The following is a 17,436-nucleotide window of genomic DNA, read 5'->3' on the forward strand; positions in this document are numbered from 1 at the left end:
AAAGTATAGTGCCAACACCATGAGTGTACTGGCAAACCATTACAAGTGTTTGGTTCTAAAAGTAAAACAAACAAAATACTAGATACATATTTGTCTCTCATAAGTTAACTGCTTTTGTAATAGTGAAGTTGATGCTATTTTGGCCTTTATTTCTGGAGATAGACCATAAGCAACAATTTTTCATTCCCAACAGTTATGTCTATGGGTAAGCTTGAATATCATGAAACAATGAATTGACAGTTAAAGCAAACAAGTTGGGTTCTACCAATCATTGTTTCTTTCACAAGAAAATTCGTCATAAGCAGCTATTCTTCATTCACAAGGAAGTATTATGCTTGAACATCATGAGCTGATAGTTAAAGCAATCAGATTAAAAGAATATTTGCAAAATGTGAAGAGTAACCACCACATACCTTCCCATCACTGAGTAGAGCAAATGTAATAAGACTCCCAATAAACTGCAAAACATATTTTTTATAATCAATTTTGAATTCTAAATGGTTTTTTTTAGTTAAAGAAATAGAAACAACAAAGTGACTAATCTTCAATGATGATCACCTGGTGGATAGCATACACACTCCAGAATTCCCCATTGAAGTCGCCAATTAGTGCACCTTCATGCAAGTTGTTATCTTTAGCATGACTGCGTGCAGTGGAAGTGAGATATGTTCTTGTTGTTCTTCATCTAGTTGTTGCTGCTTCTCTTCGAGAAAAGCTTGCACGACCTGCTTGACGAAGGCTTTGAAGGGAGGGAGAGAGAGGTCGAGGCCTGGAGTGTCAAACAGAGCTCCACGAACCGAAACCGAAGACGCCGCGCCAGAGACAGAGTTCGATCTGGTGAGGTTTCAGGCTTAGTGCGCGAGATATTTGTTTTCGTAATGAGAGGAAGAAAGGGTTGTGTCGAGTTAGGGTTCTGTTCTGGTGGTAGTTCGAATTCGAATCCAGTGGTTGGTGGGAGAAGAAAGGGTTTCCGGTGGGTTGGTGGGAGAAGAATGGTGGTCTGGTGGGTTGGTGAGTTCGGTGGGTTGGAGTTTTGGCTGAGAGAAGAAGAGGGTTGGTTGGGTTTGTGAGGCATAGGGTTTGTGAAAGAGTGAAAGGGAAAGTGTAAATTTGTGACATGTGATAGGCTTTTCACATCAGGTGTTATTTCACTGATGTGGAAATATAGTTCATCAAAATTTCAAAACTGTCACCGTGTTTATATTTCACATCAGGTATTATTTCCACTGATGTGAAAACTCTTTAGTAAACTATTTTTTACATCATGTATTTCCTCCAATGATGTGAAAACTTTCAGCAAAGTTCACTAAAATTTCAAAATTGCCACCGTGTTATCTTTCACATCAGGTATTTGATCCACTGATGTAAAAACTGTGTTGTGAAATGTATATTTTCTAGTAGTGATGTCTCAATTTTCTGTCCCACCAATTAAATTTTGACATGTTATATTCTTCCTTTTGTCATCATTCACCATCCCAGACAAACATCAACTCAGCACTCCAGCTCCTCTTCCTCTCTTTATTGGCCTTCTTAGCTTCCAAAGTCATTATCTCTCCATTGTGCAGTGACATTCTCACAGCCGCTCATATCACATTATAAACAATAGAACAATAAATTACACCATTTTTGTTGTCATTTGCCAATTTTCACAAGAAATATTACAAAATACAAGTAGGCATGCAAAATTGCTTCTTGCTAATCACTACTAATTTCTTATAGAGTCATGAGCTTCATACACCCATTAATTCTCACACATTCAACTTTATGAAAATAAGATCGGATTCATATCACTAAAGAAATTTGTCTCATTGAATTTCACAAAACTCCAAGAATTTGTCGATATACCCACGAACTTTACCTCATTCAAGAATCACCAAAGTAAATAAATTAAAAGAGTGACACTGGAAATTGCATCGAACAATCATCAAGCCAAAGTTTTAAAGATATAAATACTAGGAAAAAAAACCAAATAACAAACTTTGCAACACACAAATTCTGAAATCATATGAATATAAACCCAAACGAAGGAACCTTAACACACCAATGATATAACAGCTCATGCAACTATGTGAAACTATTCTGGGATGGAATATGATATGTAGGAGCCTTTGATTTTTCCACAATTCAAAATGATTCATCTCTTCCTTAGTTGGCCGAACCAAGAAGGCAAACAACTGAGTTGGGACTATGGTGATGCACAACAGCTGCGAATAAGGAGGCACTTGATTAGCAATCACCAATGGAATCACCAACAAATTATCCAAGTAAAATATACATATCATGGTAATCATCATCACTTACATAATTCAACTTGAATATTCATAAGAACAAATTTTCAGAGAAGAGCTTAACCTTAACAAGGCGAAACCAGACTTTGTACATAATTAATCGCACACATCCAAACTTTGTTGTTGGGAAGCTGAATATATTCCACGTTATTATCTCTTAGATTATATTTGATCACCTCCCCATCAGCACGATTTGAGAGCAATAAGATGTCACCGTCTTCAGACAAACATATCGGCATTGGATAAAACTGAAAGTCATCCCATTGAAGATGCTCATAACTAACACTTACCAATCGACTCCAAGACTCCCGAACTGCATACTCTCTCATTTGCCACACAAAAAAATGGGTTTTATTATGATCATGAAATAGACACACGTGATTCCCTAAAATCCCAAGATCTGGCTCAACATGAGGCACCTCACTAACTCCCTCGGGCAGTGACAAATAACTATACCCCTCCTCACGCATGTTAAGGGAAACAATCACTAGCTGTTGGAGAGTAATATTGTCCCACTGATAGTTGGGAGAATTTACATTTTTAAGTGCTAACCAGTTAACGCAACCACCCACAAATTGTCCTTCGATTTGCTTTAGCAAAATTGGGGAACAAGGGTCACTTAATTTTTTTTTCCAACGTCCATCACCCATGCAATGAACCATTGTCTCCACTTTCTGCCCTATACAATCCCAAAACACTACCACCACCTAACAAAGAATAAATAATAAAATTAACCCAAAATGATCATTTATGTGCATTGAACAATAAAAATTATGCATTCTTCAAATTATTATTTCAGTAGTAAGATTTTATTCACTAATTTTTATGTTAAATACATCTCTATTATTTAGGATCCAAATAGTCTTCAAGGTAAATTGAACTGGGATTGACTTGACCAAACAATACATCATTTTCACATTAAAAGTATATATCCTTATAAACAAGTTAATTTCATATTAGATTCTCATATACTGTCATGCATTCTCAAATAATTATCTTCAAAAGGGTTTGAGTTTATACTTTACTTACCTTGTAAGTATCACACGAATCATCATAGCCGAACCCGCAATTCACCTTACCCCATGAGTCACACGCCTCAGTTCGCAAGTTCATACGAAAGATTGGTGACTTGTTAGACCACAAGCGCGTGGCTGGGTTCCAGAGCTTGACCCATAATTCTTCAATTTGATCAACATCAGAAAATCTGCCCAAACAGACCAATCCGTTACAGGAGCCAACGATCCCATACTTGTGCTTCCAAAGGTAGATCCCTTCTTGGATCATCAAAAACTTGTCTGTCAAATTGTAGGACCCGTCTTCATTGATCACGGACGACGGCTCCTCCATCAAATGATGCACGGAGCACGGAACGGCACATGTGTTGATGTGCTCAATGTCTCTTTCTTCATGTAAGGTGAGGAGGATGTGCATATTTTTGGGAGATCTCTTGAGGTGGAGTTTCGCAAACTTTGGATCATTGGTGATGAGTGATTCCAATGACTTGGAAATACACTTGAATTGCATTAGGGTTTTCACGGGAAGCCATGACAGGATTTCCATCAGGAGATCCGAAGGAAGGATTGAATCGTCCATGAGGAGTGATTCCCATGACTTACAAACGCACTTGAATTGCATTACCATTTTCACGGGAAGCCGTGACAGGATTTCTATCAGTAGTTCCGAAGGGAGAATTGGAACGACATGAGAAGTTTTCATGATTAGGGTAGAAATTTAACCTAACCTGTGAACAAGACCCACAAAATGTCACATGAAATATGAATGTGAAGTTCACATACCCCTTTGTGTACCAAACATTTTGATTTAATAGTGCACTTTTTCTTTCCTTCTTCATTAAGATATTAATATTAATATAATTAGTATACATAATGAGTATATAGGATATATGCACACATTCCGAAATATTTTTTTTATTGTTTTTTTATTTTAATATAATTAAATTGTGGTAAAATTATAAAATTTAGAATTTATTGCACGTTTGGTCGCCTTAGTATTCAATTTTGTGAATTTGGTCTTTGTATTTTAAATCGAGCAATTTTAGTCTCTATTGTTTGTTTGACGTTGCACTTTTGGTCCTCCATGATTTTCCTACGTCTAAAAATGCTTATGTGTCACCAGGAGAGTGACATAGCATGTGATGACTTAGATAGGTCATGTATGCATGACCTTTAGTTGCGCATTCAACATCCTACATGGCAGACACATAAGCATCCTCTGTCAATTTTTTTTTTAAAAAATAACATTTTGGTGGGGTGGGTAGAATATTGAACCCTCAACCCTTTCGCTGGTTAAAGAATACTTGTTGAGCCTCGAGAGACCAGTGAAAGAATGCTCGTTGAGCCTAAAGAAGCTAGTAAAAGAAAACTCATTGAGCCTAGAGATGCTAGTAAAAGAATATCCTTTGACCTTGGAGAGGTTAGTGACAAAATACTCGGTAAGGACGAGTCTTTCTAATTACCGGAAATGAGGAGTGCCGCTAATACTCAATGAATGAGGAGTCCTGCTAAATCTCGTCATAATGAAAGTGTAAAATAAAACTTTATTTCTTTGTCCAAATAAGAGGAAGAAGAGAAAAAGTGAAAAGAGAAGAGAATTTCTTTTTGAAATAAATTGAATGCTCTAATGTGCTTGAAAAATAGAGGATCACATAGCTGGGTATTTTTATAGCCATTTGTGTTCCTAATTCTTTATATATCCTACCTTGCATTGCATCTAAATCATTATTACAACCTTTGGAGGTCTCTCCTATTCTACACATTGCTTCTATGTTTGATTTTGTGGTGATTGATTGGCCGATTTGATGCATTGTGTTTACTATCAGACTTGAGTGAATTACTGTTTATGCATCTTCGAGTGATGGTGTGTTGTTTGATCTCCCTTATGTTGATATCTAGATTGAGTCTTTGAGAAGTTTGTTTTATGATTTGTATGCTTTGAAAATGGGAGATTGGAACTTCTTGTGCATGCTTTTGATAGGATTGTCACGTGCTGACGAAGAAGCATGGTCATGCCTATAGTTGTGCTAATCAAATAAAGCACCATGAGCATGCATCCTCATCTTGCTCGTGGCTAAGGACATGTAAAATTTTCACAGTCGTGCTTCTTGAGCCACGACCCTGCCATTCCGTGTATCCAGAAGCCTCGTGACTAACCTAATTATTTATATTTATAGAGAGGCTTGGGCCAAAACAAAGATGGCAATCAAGTGAACATGTAAGAATATGTGTTATCAGATGTTAGAGTATCAGACTATGAGAGTGAGGGAAAAATATATACAATGTGACTTGATTTGAAGAAGAAGAAAAAAGGTTGAAGCAGTGAAGATTGTTCTAAGTTTTAGTGAGATTATAGTTACTAGGATTTATTTGTTTTACTAATGTAATATAAGTAGCTAAATCTCCTTACTCGAGATTACGATGTAGAAAAATATTTGAACCCGTTCTTTTCATTTATGTTATGTTTAATTTAGTTTTATAAGTGTGTTTTCTCTTTATATACTTCATTCTATGCGGAGTAATTAATTGAGTAATAGTGGGATAGTTTACTCACTACAAGGAATTGATCTACATAAAAGTAAATAAAATTGAGTGTTTTGGTGCGCTCTTAACGGACGTTTTAGGATAATTTTTATATGCTTTTGACTCATCTTTGAATCAGTAGTGAAATATCCCTTCGGTATTTTCTCCATTTTAATCTTTATATAGACAATCATGCTTCTTGATGGTTGCTTTAAGTCCCTAGATTAATAGTTTAGGTAAAACCTAGAGATTCATCTAACACATGGGAATCATATTCGCCGCAATCATAATTAGGATAACACATATAAATAAGGAAAAGATGATTCCATAACAGATGATCCAATAACATTACGATCTCGGAGCCTTTTATTATTGATTCTCTTTATTTCTAATATTGCTTGTTTACATGTCCATATCTTCACCATCTTTCAAATATTGATTTTCTTGTACTACGAAACAGGGTCGTGTACATGTATTTTTATGCCTAAGGCGAAATTGTTAAAGTAATAAATTTATCAAGAGCACCACGTTGAGATTCAATTAGTTTTTCAACTTTTTTTTCTTCAAGTAATAAATTTGTCATGTTCTCTCTTGTGGTGTTGTCTCGTGGAGAAGTACTCTTTTTCCTCTGCTTGGGTTTTTTCCCATTGGGTTTTCCCTTAAGAGGTTTTAATGAGGCTTGTCCATGAGCTTTTTCTACTTGGCCCCTCCTCCCCATAGATATTACCTACTATGAGAGAGTTGTTCTCATAGAACACTCTTTATTTATCTTGGCAATAAATACTTTCTTTGTTCTCAAAAAAAAAAAGAAATTGTTCCCTTTATTGTTAGCCGATTTGGTATTACCGCTAGCACTTAGAATTTCTAACTTTCCAAATTACTATATGTTCTTTCCAAAATATTAAATAGCAAGTAGCAAGCAATGGATGTTGAAAAAAATAATAGCAACAGCAACAACGTAACGGTCTTATATTTTCGGGTCAGTAATAGCAAGTCTTACTAATAAATTGTCTTGGGCTAACCTTTTGACTTTTCCAGGGCTCAATATATGGCCAACCATTTTTTTTCATTAATTGTGAGCTACCTTCTCTGAAAAGTGAAAACAAAATCTGGCATGTATCTTTTCCAACAAAATAAAAAAAAGTAAAAAAACTTTTTTTTTTCCTGGGGCCTAAGGCCCATGCCTAGTTGGCCTTGTGGTCTGTACGGCCCTGCTACGAAATCATCCCGCTACAATTAGTTTGTTCACCTGGTTCATCGGGTTCGATAACCAAAGACTTACAATCTTGTATTACTTGAGTGATAAAACGTACTTGCTCTAGTTTGCACATGTGTGTTTTTAGCACAACGTAACATAATTTCATGTATCTAGGCACCATCAGAGAATTTGTCACGTTTAGTTCAACATGGATAAAAAAATAAGGATTTTGACATGTTTGGTTTAAAAAATTTACACAACCAACTAACTAAATTTTAGAAATGCGAAAAAAAAACAAATTATTTATTTATTTATTTTTATTATTTTAACTGATATCACACATTTTTTAAATTTCAAACTGCGCGCAAAAACAAAAAGCGTACTCTGCACTCTTTTCTTCAATTTGAATTGAAAGCCTCAAATACCGCCAAGACGCCAACTCAAATTTCCCACCAAAACAAAAGGCTCTCCACACACACTCATAAATATCCGAATCATAATTTCCACTCTTTCCATATTTGCCACTGGTCGTGTCTCTTCACAAGACCCTCCATAACAAGGGTAATTTCGTAACCTCCGCCGCCGAAATCCCCAAACTACTCCCACTTCAAGTTCAGAAATTCACCTTCCCTCGCAAGTTTCATGAAACCACCAATTTTATTTATTTCAAATCACCCGCTTCATTTTCAATGTTTTCAATTTCCCTCTCTTCACACTCTCTATTTAAATCCCTCAATCTCGTTCTTCTCAATCCATCTCAAACCCTAATTCCCAAATCCCAATCAATTCAATTTCAATTTTAATCTTCTTCAAAATGCCTTCAATTCCAGAAGAGCCTCTTCTTGCTCCAAACCCAGATCGATTCTGCATGTTCCCAATCCAATACCCACAGATTTGGGAAATGTACAAGAAAGCCGAAGCATCGTTCTGGACGGCGGAGGAGGTTGATCTATCGTCCGATCTCCGCCACTGGGACTCCCTCACCGACGGCGAACGCCACTTCATCACCCACGTCCTCGCCTTCTTCGCCGCCTCCGACGGGATAGTCCTCGAAAATCTCGCCGGAAGGTTCATGAAGGAAGTCCAATCCGCCGAGGCACGCGCCTTCTACGGCTTCCAGATCGCGATCGAGAACATCCACTCCGAGATGTACAGCCTCCTGTTAGAAACCTACATCAAGGACTCCGCTGAAAAATCCAACCTCTTCCGCGCCGTGGAAACCATCCCCTGCGTCAAGAAGAAAGCCGAGTGGGCGTTGAAATGGATCGACGCCACCGACTCCTTCGCGGAGCGTCTCGTCGCTTTCGCCTGTGTGGAAGGGATCTTCTTCTCCGGGAGCTTCTGCGCCATTTTCTGGCTGAAGAAACGCGGTCTCATGCCGGGGCTCACGTTTTCCAACGAGCTGATTTCACGTGACGAGGGGCTTCACTGCGATTTCGCGTGCTTGTTGTACTCGCTGCTGAGGACGAAGCTTAGCGAGGAGCGCGTGAAGGGGATTGTGCGTGACGCAGTGGAAATTGAGAGGGAGTTTGTGTGCGACGCGCTGCCGTGTGCGTTGGTGGGGATGAATGGGGATTTGATGAGTCAGTATATTGAGTTTGTTGCGGATCGGTTGTTGGGTGCGCTTGGGTGTGGGAAGGTGTATGGTGTGCAGAATCCGTTTGATTGGATGGAGTTGATTTCGTTGCAGGGGAAGACCAATTTCTTTGAGAAGCGCGTTGGGGAGTATCAGAAGGCTTCTGTGATGTCTAGCTTGAATGGGAATGGTGGGGCTCATGTGTTCAAGATGGATGAGGACTTTTAAATGTTGCACTCTCATATAATTTTATGTTCTTTGATAATGATAATGTTACCTTGTTAATGTTATCATTTTAGATTTTAGTGTGATTTACCATTTACTTGATGTTTGATCAATGAAAGAAACTTGTTTTTAAAGTTTGTGTATGTTGATTTGAGTTGTGTTTGAAGTCGGATTTCCTGTAATCTGGATTTCCTACATTTAGTAAAGTTGGGTTAAAAACAAATGAAGAACAGGGTAAAATTGTGGCCTTGAATTCACTTAAAACATGTCAAAGATGGTCTTGGACCTTTGCAGTTTCCAATTTGGCTATATTTTTCATCTAAGTGACTAAGTCCGTCAAGCGCATTTATGCAAGTTGGTTGGTTCTCTGCATTCACATATTAGTAACCCAAATATTTGCTGATTCCTTATGTCTCTCAACAAAATAAAATTATGTCTCTAAAATTGAGATACTCCCTCTATTTCATTTTAAGTGTCATTCTAGAAAAAAACTCTTCAATTTAAATAGTGGGTTGTTGGAGTTTTTTTTTTCCATATATCCTCTCACATCCTAATCATGAAGTTATAAAGTTTTCCAACTAACATAGTGGATAATTAATTTTTTTTCCACTCTCATATCATTAATCTATTTATCATTCTTCCCTCCCTAGTAGCAATAAAAATTTATAACTCCCTTCCAATTTTTAATGTTAACACATTTTTCTATGTAACTTTAAAAGCTTTTTTGAGTTCTTTCATTGGAATTTAATTTTCACTTAGACAAGATTTTGAATTGATGTAATGAGAATTTAATTTCTACTTACTAGTAAGGGTATAATTGACAAAATGAACCTTAAAACATTAGAAGGACAGTTAAATAGGAACAAAATTTTTCTTATAAAACGACATTTAGAAAGGAACGGAGGGAGTAAGTCACAAGCAATTTAATCAATCCACATATTACCTTTTCGGTACCAAACTAATTGAAATCAAACTATGTTTAAAATGACTTCTAGAAAGTTTGATGATTACCTTTGTAAATGGAAAAAAGAAGCTAAGATAATTTTTGACTTTGGAGCATTTTTACAAACATTTGCCCTTTGTAAAACAATGCATGAGATTAAACTCAACACGAAGCGCGTTGTTTTAGATAGCAGCGTGTTGTTTCAGATAGGAGCGCGTTGTTTGGTTTCCGACGTGCCTCCTCAATGTTTTAACACATTTATTTCACCATGTTGTAATTAAATTCTATCTTGACTCAATTCAACCAAAAAAAAATCCTATCTTGACTTTGTTAGTGAAATCTTTCTAGTACCTGCTTGGTATTTAGTTCGAAACAACTAACAATACCTCGTAAATCAGAATCATACTTTTTAATGCATATTCATTAACATAATGCACTTGTTGGTTACTCGAATGTACTTTTACTTTCATTAGACATAAATCAAAACAAAGTCTGTAGAGTTGTTTTTACGTTTTCTACATTTCAAGAACAAACCAATTGAAGAGTACATTTTCCAAAGAAAAAACGTGAAATTGTTGTGGCATGGAAGAAACATTTTTTCTAAAGCTTATACAAACGCACACTAAATTCTAAGCTAAGCATGGCTGTTAAAAAGTATCATGCTTTTAATGGTACCCGTAAAATAAGAATTGATTCTCAAGTGACATGACCACATTATTAAGATTTAAGTCATCATTTTTTTTATATATATTTTCAACAGATGAATTCTCTCTCGTGTGATCATGTCACATGACAAGATCTATTTCCCCATAAAACACACACTTTAGCTCATGTAATTGAAAGTATGTGACAAAAGTGAATAGACCATAAGCTCCACTCCGTAGTTATAAAAGCATTATAGTGTGATGACAAGATGTTGTAACATTCTTAAATCATGACTCTCATACATCATCTCTTAACTTTTGAAGTTGAAACAAGATGTTTAATATTCTCAAATAATGGCTCTAATATATCATTTCTCATATGAGAACTCCATCAAGTATCTCTAGCTTTTTGCAATGTACCAATCTGACTCCCTCTTTTTTTTAGACTCTTAATTTCATTACTATAAATTGTATTTTTAATTTTCAATGTTTTAACATCTTGAAGCTCATCATGATATTTAAAATACAATAAATATGTTAACTTCACCATGCATAGATGTCCCTGCATCTTTCCTCAAATTTTGTCCAAGTTTAAACCTTTGGCCGCTTCACTATGTATCATCGGCTAAACTTATTATCTCGACTAACACCTCACAACAGCTAATTTGCTAGTCAGACAATATGTTTTTGCTGCCTTACCTTGTTGTGATAGGAGTTTGAATGAACATTTATTCACCTTACACTATATTTATTTTATTTCCCTTCTTCCAATCTGCACAATGTCACATACTCACATGCAGTCCTTAAAGAGGAAGTCTTAAAATAAATAATGATATATATTATACTTGTTCAGTCTGACATACAACAAAGTTGATATGGCCGAGTTGGTCTAAGGCGCCAGATTAAGGTTCTGGTCCGAAAGGGCGTGGGTTCAAATCCCACTGTCAACAAACCTTTTGTTTCCCCGATATATTTTTAATATGGCTTCAGTTTTCACTCCATTTTGTTTTTGTAAAAGAGTTTTCACTTTTTAGACAATCATACAAAAATAGTATTCTGGGCTATACGGGCCTTGTATTTGGGCTATGTCTCCTGCCCGAGTTGAAATATTACTATGGGATTATTTTTTAGGGTTAATTAAATTTTCATGAATGCAGGCTTAGCTAAATTTTGACAAAAAAAGTCTTAGTTAACAAATTTCACTTTATTCCAGTTGATTAGTGATTTTGGACTGAGGTATCTCAATCTTTTTCAACAAATTAAATCCATCAGCTTTTAAAAAGTAACAATCAAGTCGTTTTCCAATGAATAATAAAAAAAAAAACAATCAAGTCGATTTCAAGAAAATAATAAAATTAAATATTCCCATCATCTTTATTATATGTTAAACTCTTCTTTGTTTGTAAGTAAAATATTCAAAAAAAAAATTAAAAAGTAAAATATTCACATATTGATCCAATTGCCTTCGAGCTTCAAGATAAGAGTATCTCCAATACTAGTTCTTAGAGGTGAGTTATTAAGCTAAAAATTAAGAACTAGGTTCTTAGCATTGGAGATGAGTGACGTGGAGTTCTTAGTTCTTAAAAATAAGAACTATTTCTTATATAAGCAACTGTTATCTATGAGTTCTCAGCATAAAAAATATTTTATTCTCTCATCTATATTGCTTTATTACTTTATGAGTTTTATTTTATTGCTTTATAAAAATAAAAAGTATAAATAATGTCGTTGGAAGGACCAAATGAATAGTGATAAGAACAAAAAACTAAAAACTCATGGTTGGAGCAGATTGCTTGAGAGTTGCTTAAACACATGTGGCAGTACAAGCCCACATGAATAATGCTAAGAAATAACTCTAAAGATCACGTTTTTTTTGGTACATCGGGAAATTAAAAAAGACGAGAAAAGCTACAGAGCTAACAAATCCCTAGCCAAAATGGGATTAAGCTCAAGAGGAGGGGCCTCCACACAGAGGGTGACACATTGACGTTCAGCTCCTAAGCCAACAAGGTAGTCAACTGCATCATTAGCACTATGGGGAATATGAACAACTTGGATAGTCCAATTCCTAGCAAGCAACTGCTTAAGCTCCCAAAACTCATTCGCAAACTGATGAAAATGATACTGGTCTCCACGAAGTGTATCAGTAATCTCTTTGCAGCCAACCTCACAAACTGCAAACCGATTACTGCGGTCCCACAATAAGCCGAGACCAATCTTCAAAGCTATAATTTCGGCCTTGATGGGATCCCCTCCATCACAACCTGCCATAAAAGTCGCAACCCAATTTCCACGAGAGACACGAACCAGGCCTCAAAAACCTATGCGCGTGTTTGTGTGACTGTAAGCACCATTAGTGTTAAGCTTACTATAGCCTTCAGGAGGCAGCTGCCAACACACCGTTCTCTCCTCAACCTCCAAACTAATCTGTTTGCCCAACCATAAATCATACTCCTTACTCTCCTGAAGTATCCAACGCAACGTTGTATCGACAGTCCAATCGTTGTCTCTAAGCACTGTATATTCCGCCACTGCCAAAGTCCCTAGACAGCCGCTACAAATAAGGTAGTAAGAGCCCCTAAGCCTGATTACGAACCCAATCAGTAACTGAGCCTGTTGCAAAACAAGGCCAAGTCAAAGCATTCAAACGAGACCACACTTCCCAGGAGAACGAACAGTCTCGCAAACAATGGAGCCCATCCTCGAGATGATGAAAGCCCTGTGGACAAGCAGGAGAGCTCGCGAGGTTGCATCAGAATCTATGGTGTTGACCTGGATCACACCATGGGAGAGCAATAACACAAACACTCGCACCTTCTCGAGAGCCTTCAATTTCTAAATCCAAGACCAGGTATCCGTTGGAGATCTCTGTGTTCCGGTTTGACCATAGTGTACGTAGGTATGGCAACAAGAACATATTGTGCTAAGCAAATACGACCAGCGGTATTTAACAAACGAGTTTTCCAAGAAGTTAGCCTACGAGACACTTGATCAATTAAGAACTTGAACCTATTATGAGATGCACGTCCACTGGCCAAGGGAAACCCTAGGTCTCGTTCAAAGGGAATAGGGCAAACTGCCATGAAACTTCTCCTAAGATCCGCGGACACCCCACGAGAACAAAGAGCCTTGGATTTTACAACATTAGAAATCAACTTATAGTAATGTTGGAACTAAAATAAAGAAAAAGTGAAAACAATACTTTTAATTATTAATCAAAATAATAAAAAAACAACTTTTAAGAAATTAATTTAATTCACAACACTATAAAACAGTATTAATCATTATTTTAGTTCCTGCAGTCAAAATGGGGAAAATCTAAAACAGGATAAGTGAGCTAAGTACATCACCAATCTTCAAACTTAGAAACTCTGTGAAGTGAAAACCACTGCCACTGGGGGTAGTGAAGAAAAAGCAACAGAAGCACACAACACACAATGAATAAGGATTCAGAAGAAGAAGAAAAACACTCAGAGCAAAACAACAACATGAACAAGGAGAATCACTTTCAGCACCACCCAGTTTCTGAACCATCACCATCCACCAGTTTCCACTCTCCTTCCCACCGAACCACCAGCAAATCCCCTTCACCACCACTCCACTCCCTCTCCGACTCCCCAATTTCCGACGGCCACGGCGAATTCTCCCCGCCGCAGCCCGATTCATCGATTTCCGATGACCACTGCTCCCCCACTCACGAAACCCCTCAAATCAGCCACACCCACTTCCCCTCGCCCGTCGTGGTCGCTCACCGCTTCCAGGTGGAGCCGAAGGTGGTCACGAAAGTAGATCCCCCCGCCGAAGAGGGTTTCGTCGGTGTCAAAGACGTTGAACAAGACACCGGTAACCGCCGAATGAGGCCAGATGTGACGAGTTTGTTGAGTTCGAAGAAAGTTACTCTGTTGAGCAAGGTTTTGATGGGTTTTAGAGTCACTGCTTTTGTGTTCTGTTTGGTGTCTTGCTCAGTGTTGGCTTCTGATAAGAAAAAGGGTTGGGCTCAAGATTCGTTTTATTCATACAAGGAATTCAGGTATTGTTTTTGTTTTGAGAATTGAGATCAATTCTTTATGTGAAATTGAATTGCCTGCAATTTTGTTAATGGTGGTGTGTGTGATTTTGCAGGTATAGCATGGCAGTGAATGTGATTGGGTTTGTGTATTCTGGGTTGCAGATTTGTGATTTGGGGCTGTACTTGAGCACAGGAAAGCACGTAGTGGAGCACCGGTTAAGGGTTTATTTCAGTTTTGCACTTGATCAGGTAAACTATGTTCTGTCTTCTCTTAGTTTAAGAACACTGTTTCAATTCAAAAATGTTCAATCCCACTTGGTTCTTTATTTGGGCATTTCAGAAATTTTTTGTTGTATTGATTGCTGCTTGTGATTCATGGTGAATAGTTCTATAGGGGGACCACAGAAAAGGAAATTACTAATTCAAAAATCAACAATGAAAATTCTAGCCTACACACTTATACAATAATTGAATTGATTAATAGCTGCAATTTCTATTTCTTCAAATGAATCTCTGGCTTTATGGCAAAGGAGCAAAACCTCAAGTTTAGGACTTAGGTGTTAGAAACCAACATAAATACAAACAACATACTCTCTTTGATATACTTTATAATTGGTTTTTATTTTAAATATTAGTACCAGATTGATTACTTTTAAAAAGTGTGTTAACTTTTTTAAAAAATAAATGAATGTGAAAAAGTGTGTTAAAAAATGTGTGCTGCTATCCTTTCTTTGGTTTGTGAAACTAAAGTTCTTCAGTGGCAAAAGATTCAGGTATAGAAACACCTTTGCGATTTCTTTTTACTCCCGTTTCTGTTATAAATTTGATTATCTTTTCCTTTCTTGAACTTGGTTCTATGCTGTAAAGCCTTTTCTGAAACAATAGTTATCATATGGTATGGTCATTGACATAAGTCTAGTGGCAAAGTCATTCAGGCCAGTGCTCTACCTTTTTTTTTCTTTGACATCAGTGCTCTACTTTTTAAGTTATCGGTAATGGTACTTGCCAATTTGCCATCTCCAGTTAAATCGTTTATTTGTTTATGATTGGTTCAATGGGTAATAATTTATAATTCCCAATGCTATGTAACATATGGATGGAACATTAATCTAACTCGCTGGTTTGATAATATTTCACTTTTTATGATAAATATGAAAGAAAGGGAATCTGATGCCTGAAAACTGAAATGTTTGAATGTATAATTCATAAGTCTCTATAATTTTTGAGGATATAGAGTTGTGAAAAGCTTGTGTAAATATTCATATTATATAATCATCATATAATATGAATATAACAAAACGATGTTGAAGGCTGAGTATATGCTCCCCATCTACTCCATACTGCATTGAACTTCTAATCCTTGAATATAAGCTTGGTACTCTCCCCCATGCATTTTATGTTCTGTAAAAGGCATGGGCTCCTGTTTCATGCTAATGTCCTAACCTGCTGCTTGATTGCTTGTTTTCAATTGCAGATCTTGACATACCTTCTAATGTCAGCATCATCATCGGCTGCCACTAGAGCCTATGACTGGCAGTCCAATTGGGGTGAGGACAAGTTCCCTTACATGGCAAATGCTTCCGTGGCTTTATCCTTCGTTGCTTTTGCGGCCTTTGCCTTGGCCTCTCTTGTCTCAGGTTCTATCATCTGTAGGTTTAGATAGTTTATATGAATATTGTGAGTGAGATGTGTAAAATCTTATGTGGTTCTGGATTGGAAAGTGCCCTGAACTTTCCGAAAGAGGACTCACTTTGTACAGAGAAGGGAAAATTTAATCATGCTTGTGTCCATTTTATATTGTATAGATCCAAATCGGATTATTTACAAGTTGTTGAACTAGCATGTCTTTGTACTTAAGTATTTAATAAGATATGTAGCATGCTTTCTTCACAAGAGATGGATTGACTTGGGGTGACTGGGTGAGGTTGGTGATGTTTCTCAAGTAGATTTGAAGGATAATTGTTATGAATGCAAGTGAGTCTAGTGCCCACATTAGTTAAGAATAAAATATGTGACCCATGTAGCTGATGCCATAAGATGTGGTGTCCGATTCTCTAGATGGTCTTCAATGTTGGCTCATTGGTGCAAGTTCTCTTACTCTGGGTCCCCCCTACCTCCTAACAAGTGGTATTAGAGTCGATGATGACAACCATGAGTGGTTTTTGGATTGTTTCCCCCGAGGGGGAAAATAGTGTAATGTTGATGTGACTCACACTTGAGGGAGATGTCATTGTGAATGCAAGTGAGTCTAGTTTGATGTCTTGTGTTTTCTTGGCTCATTTTCACTTTGAGCTCTCCTTTAGCACTTAATGTACACCTGACTTGAATATTCTTTTAAAAAGAATTCTATTTATCTCGGCACAGTATAACATTTCATGGCTTGTATAATTGATGTGTCATTTCAGTTATTGGGTTATCATTATATACTTATGTAAATATTTTTTGGATATTATAGTTAATGTGGTATGCATTTATGCTTTTCTTGGTTTGAGAGAAAGTAAGAAGAGAGAAATTGAGAAGAAAAAAAGACGAGTAAGAGAAAATGGTGAGAAAAGAAGATACTTGTACATGAATGAACCATGGCCTGATCTAATAGGCCTCCCAATCCCAAAGGAGACATAAACCTAGCTATTTCACTATAATGATGAACATTCAATTACAAGAGAATCATATCTCTTTTATAGGAATAAGAGTGTAAGCCTAATTCTAAACCTCTCATAGACTCAAGTTAATTTGGGCCCAAAGCATAATAAATTGCCAACCGGATGTGCAGAATAAACAAATTGCCAACATGGCGTGAAGAATACATGAATCATCAAAAGAGACATCTAATATACATAAACAATGCAAGACCACTCACGTATGGAAGAGGTTGCCCGCGGGATGAAGAGATCATGACTGATGGCTTGCTTAATGTGAGATGACTGGATTGAAAGTTCGCTTGCCAGATAGGGAGTCGTTTGCCCGAGTGTTAAGTCGCTCGCCTGATTGTGGAGTCGCTTGCCAAGTAGATGAGA

At 37.0% G+C, this 17,436-nt stretch overlaps 3 protein-coding genes and 1 non-coding gene across 4 annotated transcripts; 3 read left to right on the top strand and 1 right to left on the bottom strand.

Moving 5' to 3' along the window:
* Positions 1–3,302: 3,302 nt before the first annotated feature.
* Positions 3,303–3,929, bottom strand: LOC130720424 (F-box/kelch-repeat protein At3g23880-like). Its single transcript, XM_057571071.1, has one exon. It carries the CDS (start codon positions 3,927–3,929, stop codon positions 3,303–3,305), a length of 627 nt encoding a protein of 208 aa, XP_057427054.1.
* A 3,834-nt stretch (positions 3,930–7,763) lies between these two features.
* Positions 7,764–8,957, top strand: LOC130729535 (ribonucleoside-diphosphate reductase small chain). The gene has a single exon (XM_057581316.1). It carries the CDS (start codon positions 7,837–7,839, stop codon positions 8,824–8,826), a length of 990 nt encoding a protein of 329 aa, XP_057437299.1. The 5' UTR covers positions 7,764–7,836; the 3' UTR covers positions 8,827–8,957.
* A 2,322-nt stretch (positions 8,958–11,279) lies between these two features.
* Positions 11,280–11,360, top strand: TRNAL-AAG (transfer RNA leucine (anticodon AAG)). The gene has a single exon. It is a non-coding gene; the product is annotated as a tRNA-Leu (tRNA).
* Positions 11,361–13,725: 2,365 nt separating this feature from the next.
* Positions 13,726–16,790, top strand: LOC130729537 (CASP-like protein 4A1). The gene is made up of 3 exons (XM_057581319.1): positions 13,726–14,440; positions 14,533–14,668; positions 15,894–16,790. Exons 1-3 carry the CDS (start codon positions 13,848–13,850, stop codon positions 16,080–16,082), a joined length of 918 nt encoding a protein of 305 aa, XP_057437302.1. The 5' UTR covers positions 13,726–13,847; the 3' UTR covers positions 16,083–16,790.
* Positions 16,791–17,436: the final 646 nt, after the last annotated feature.

The sequence above is a fragment of the Lotus japonicus genome, chromosome 1, assembly GCF_012489685.1.
Source record: "Lotus japonicus ecotype B-129 chromosome 1, LjGifu_v1.2".
Classification (NCBI taxonomy): domain Eukaryota; kingdom Viridiplantae; phylum Streptophyta; class Magnoliopsida; order Fabales; family Fabaceae; genus Lotus; species Lotus japonicus.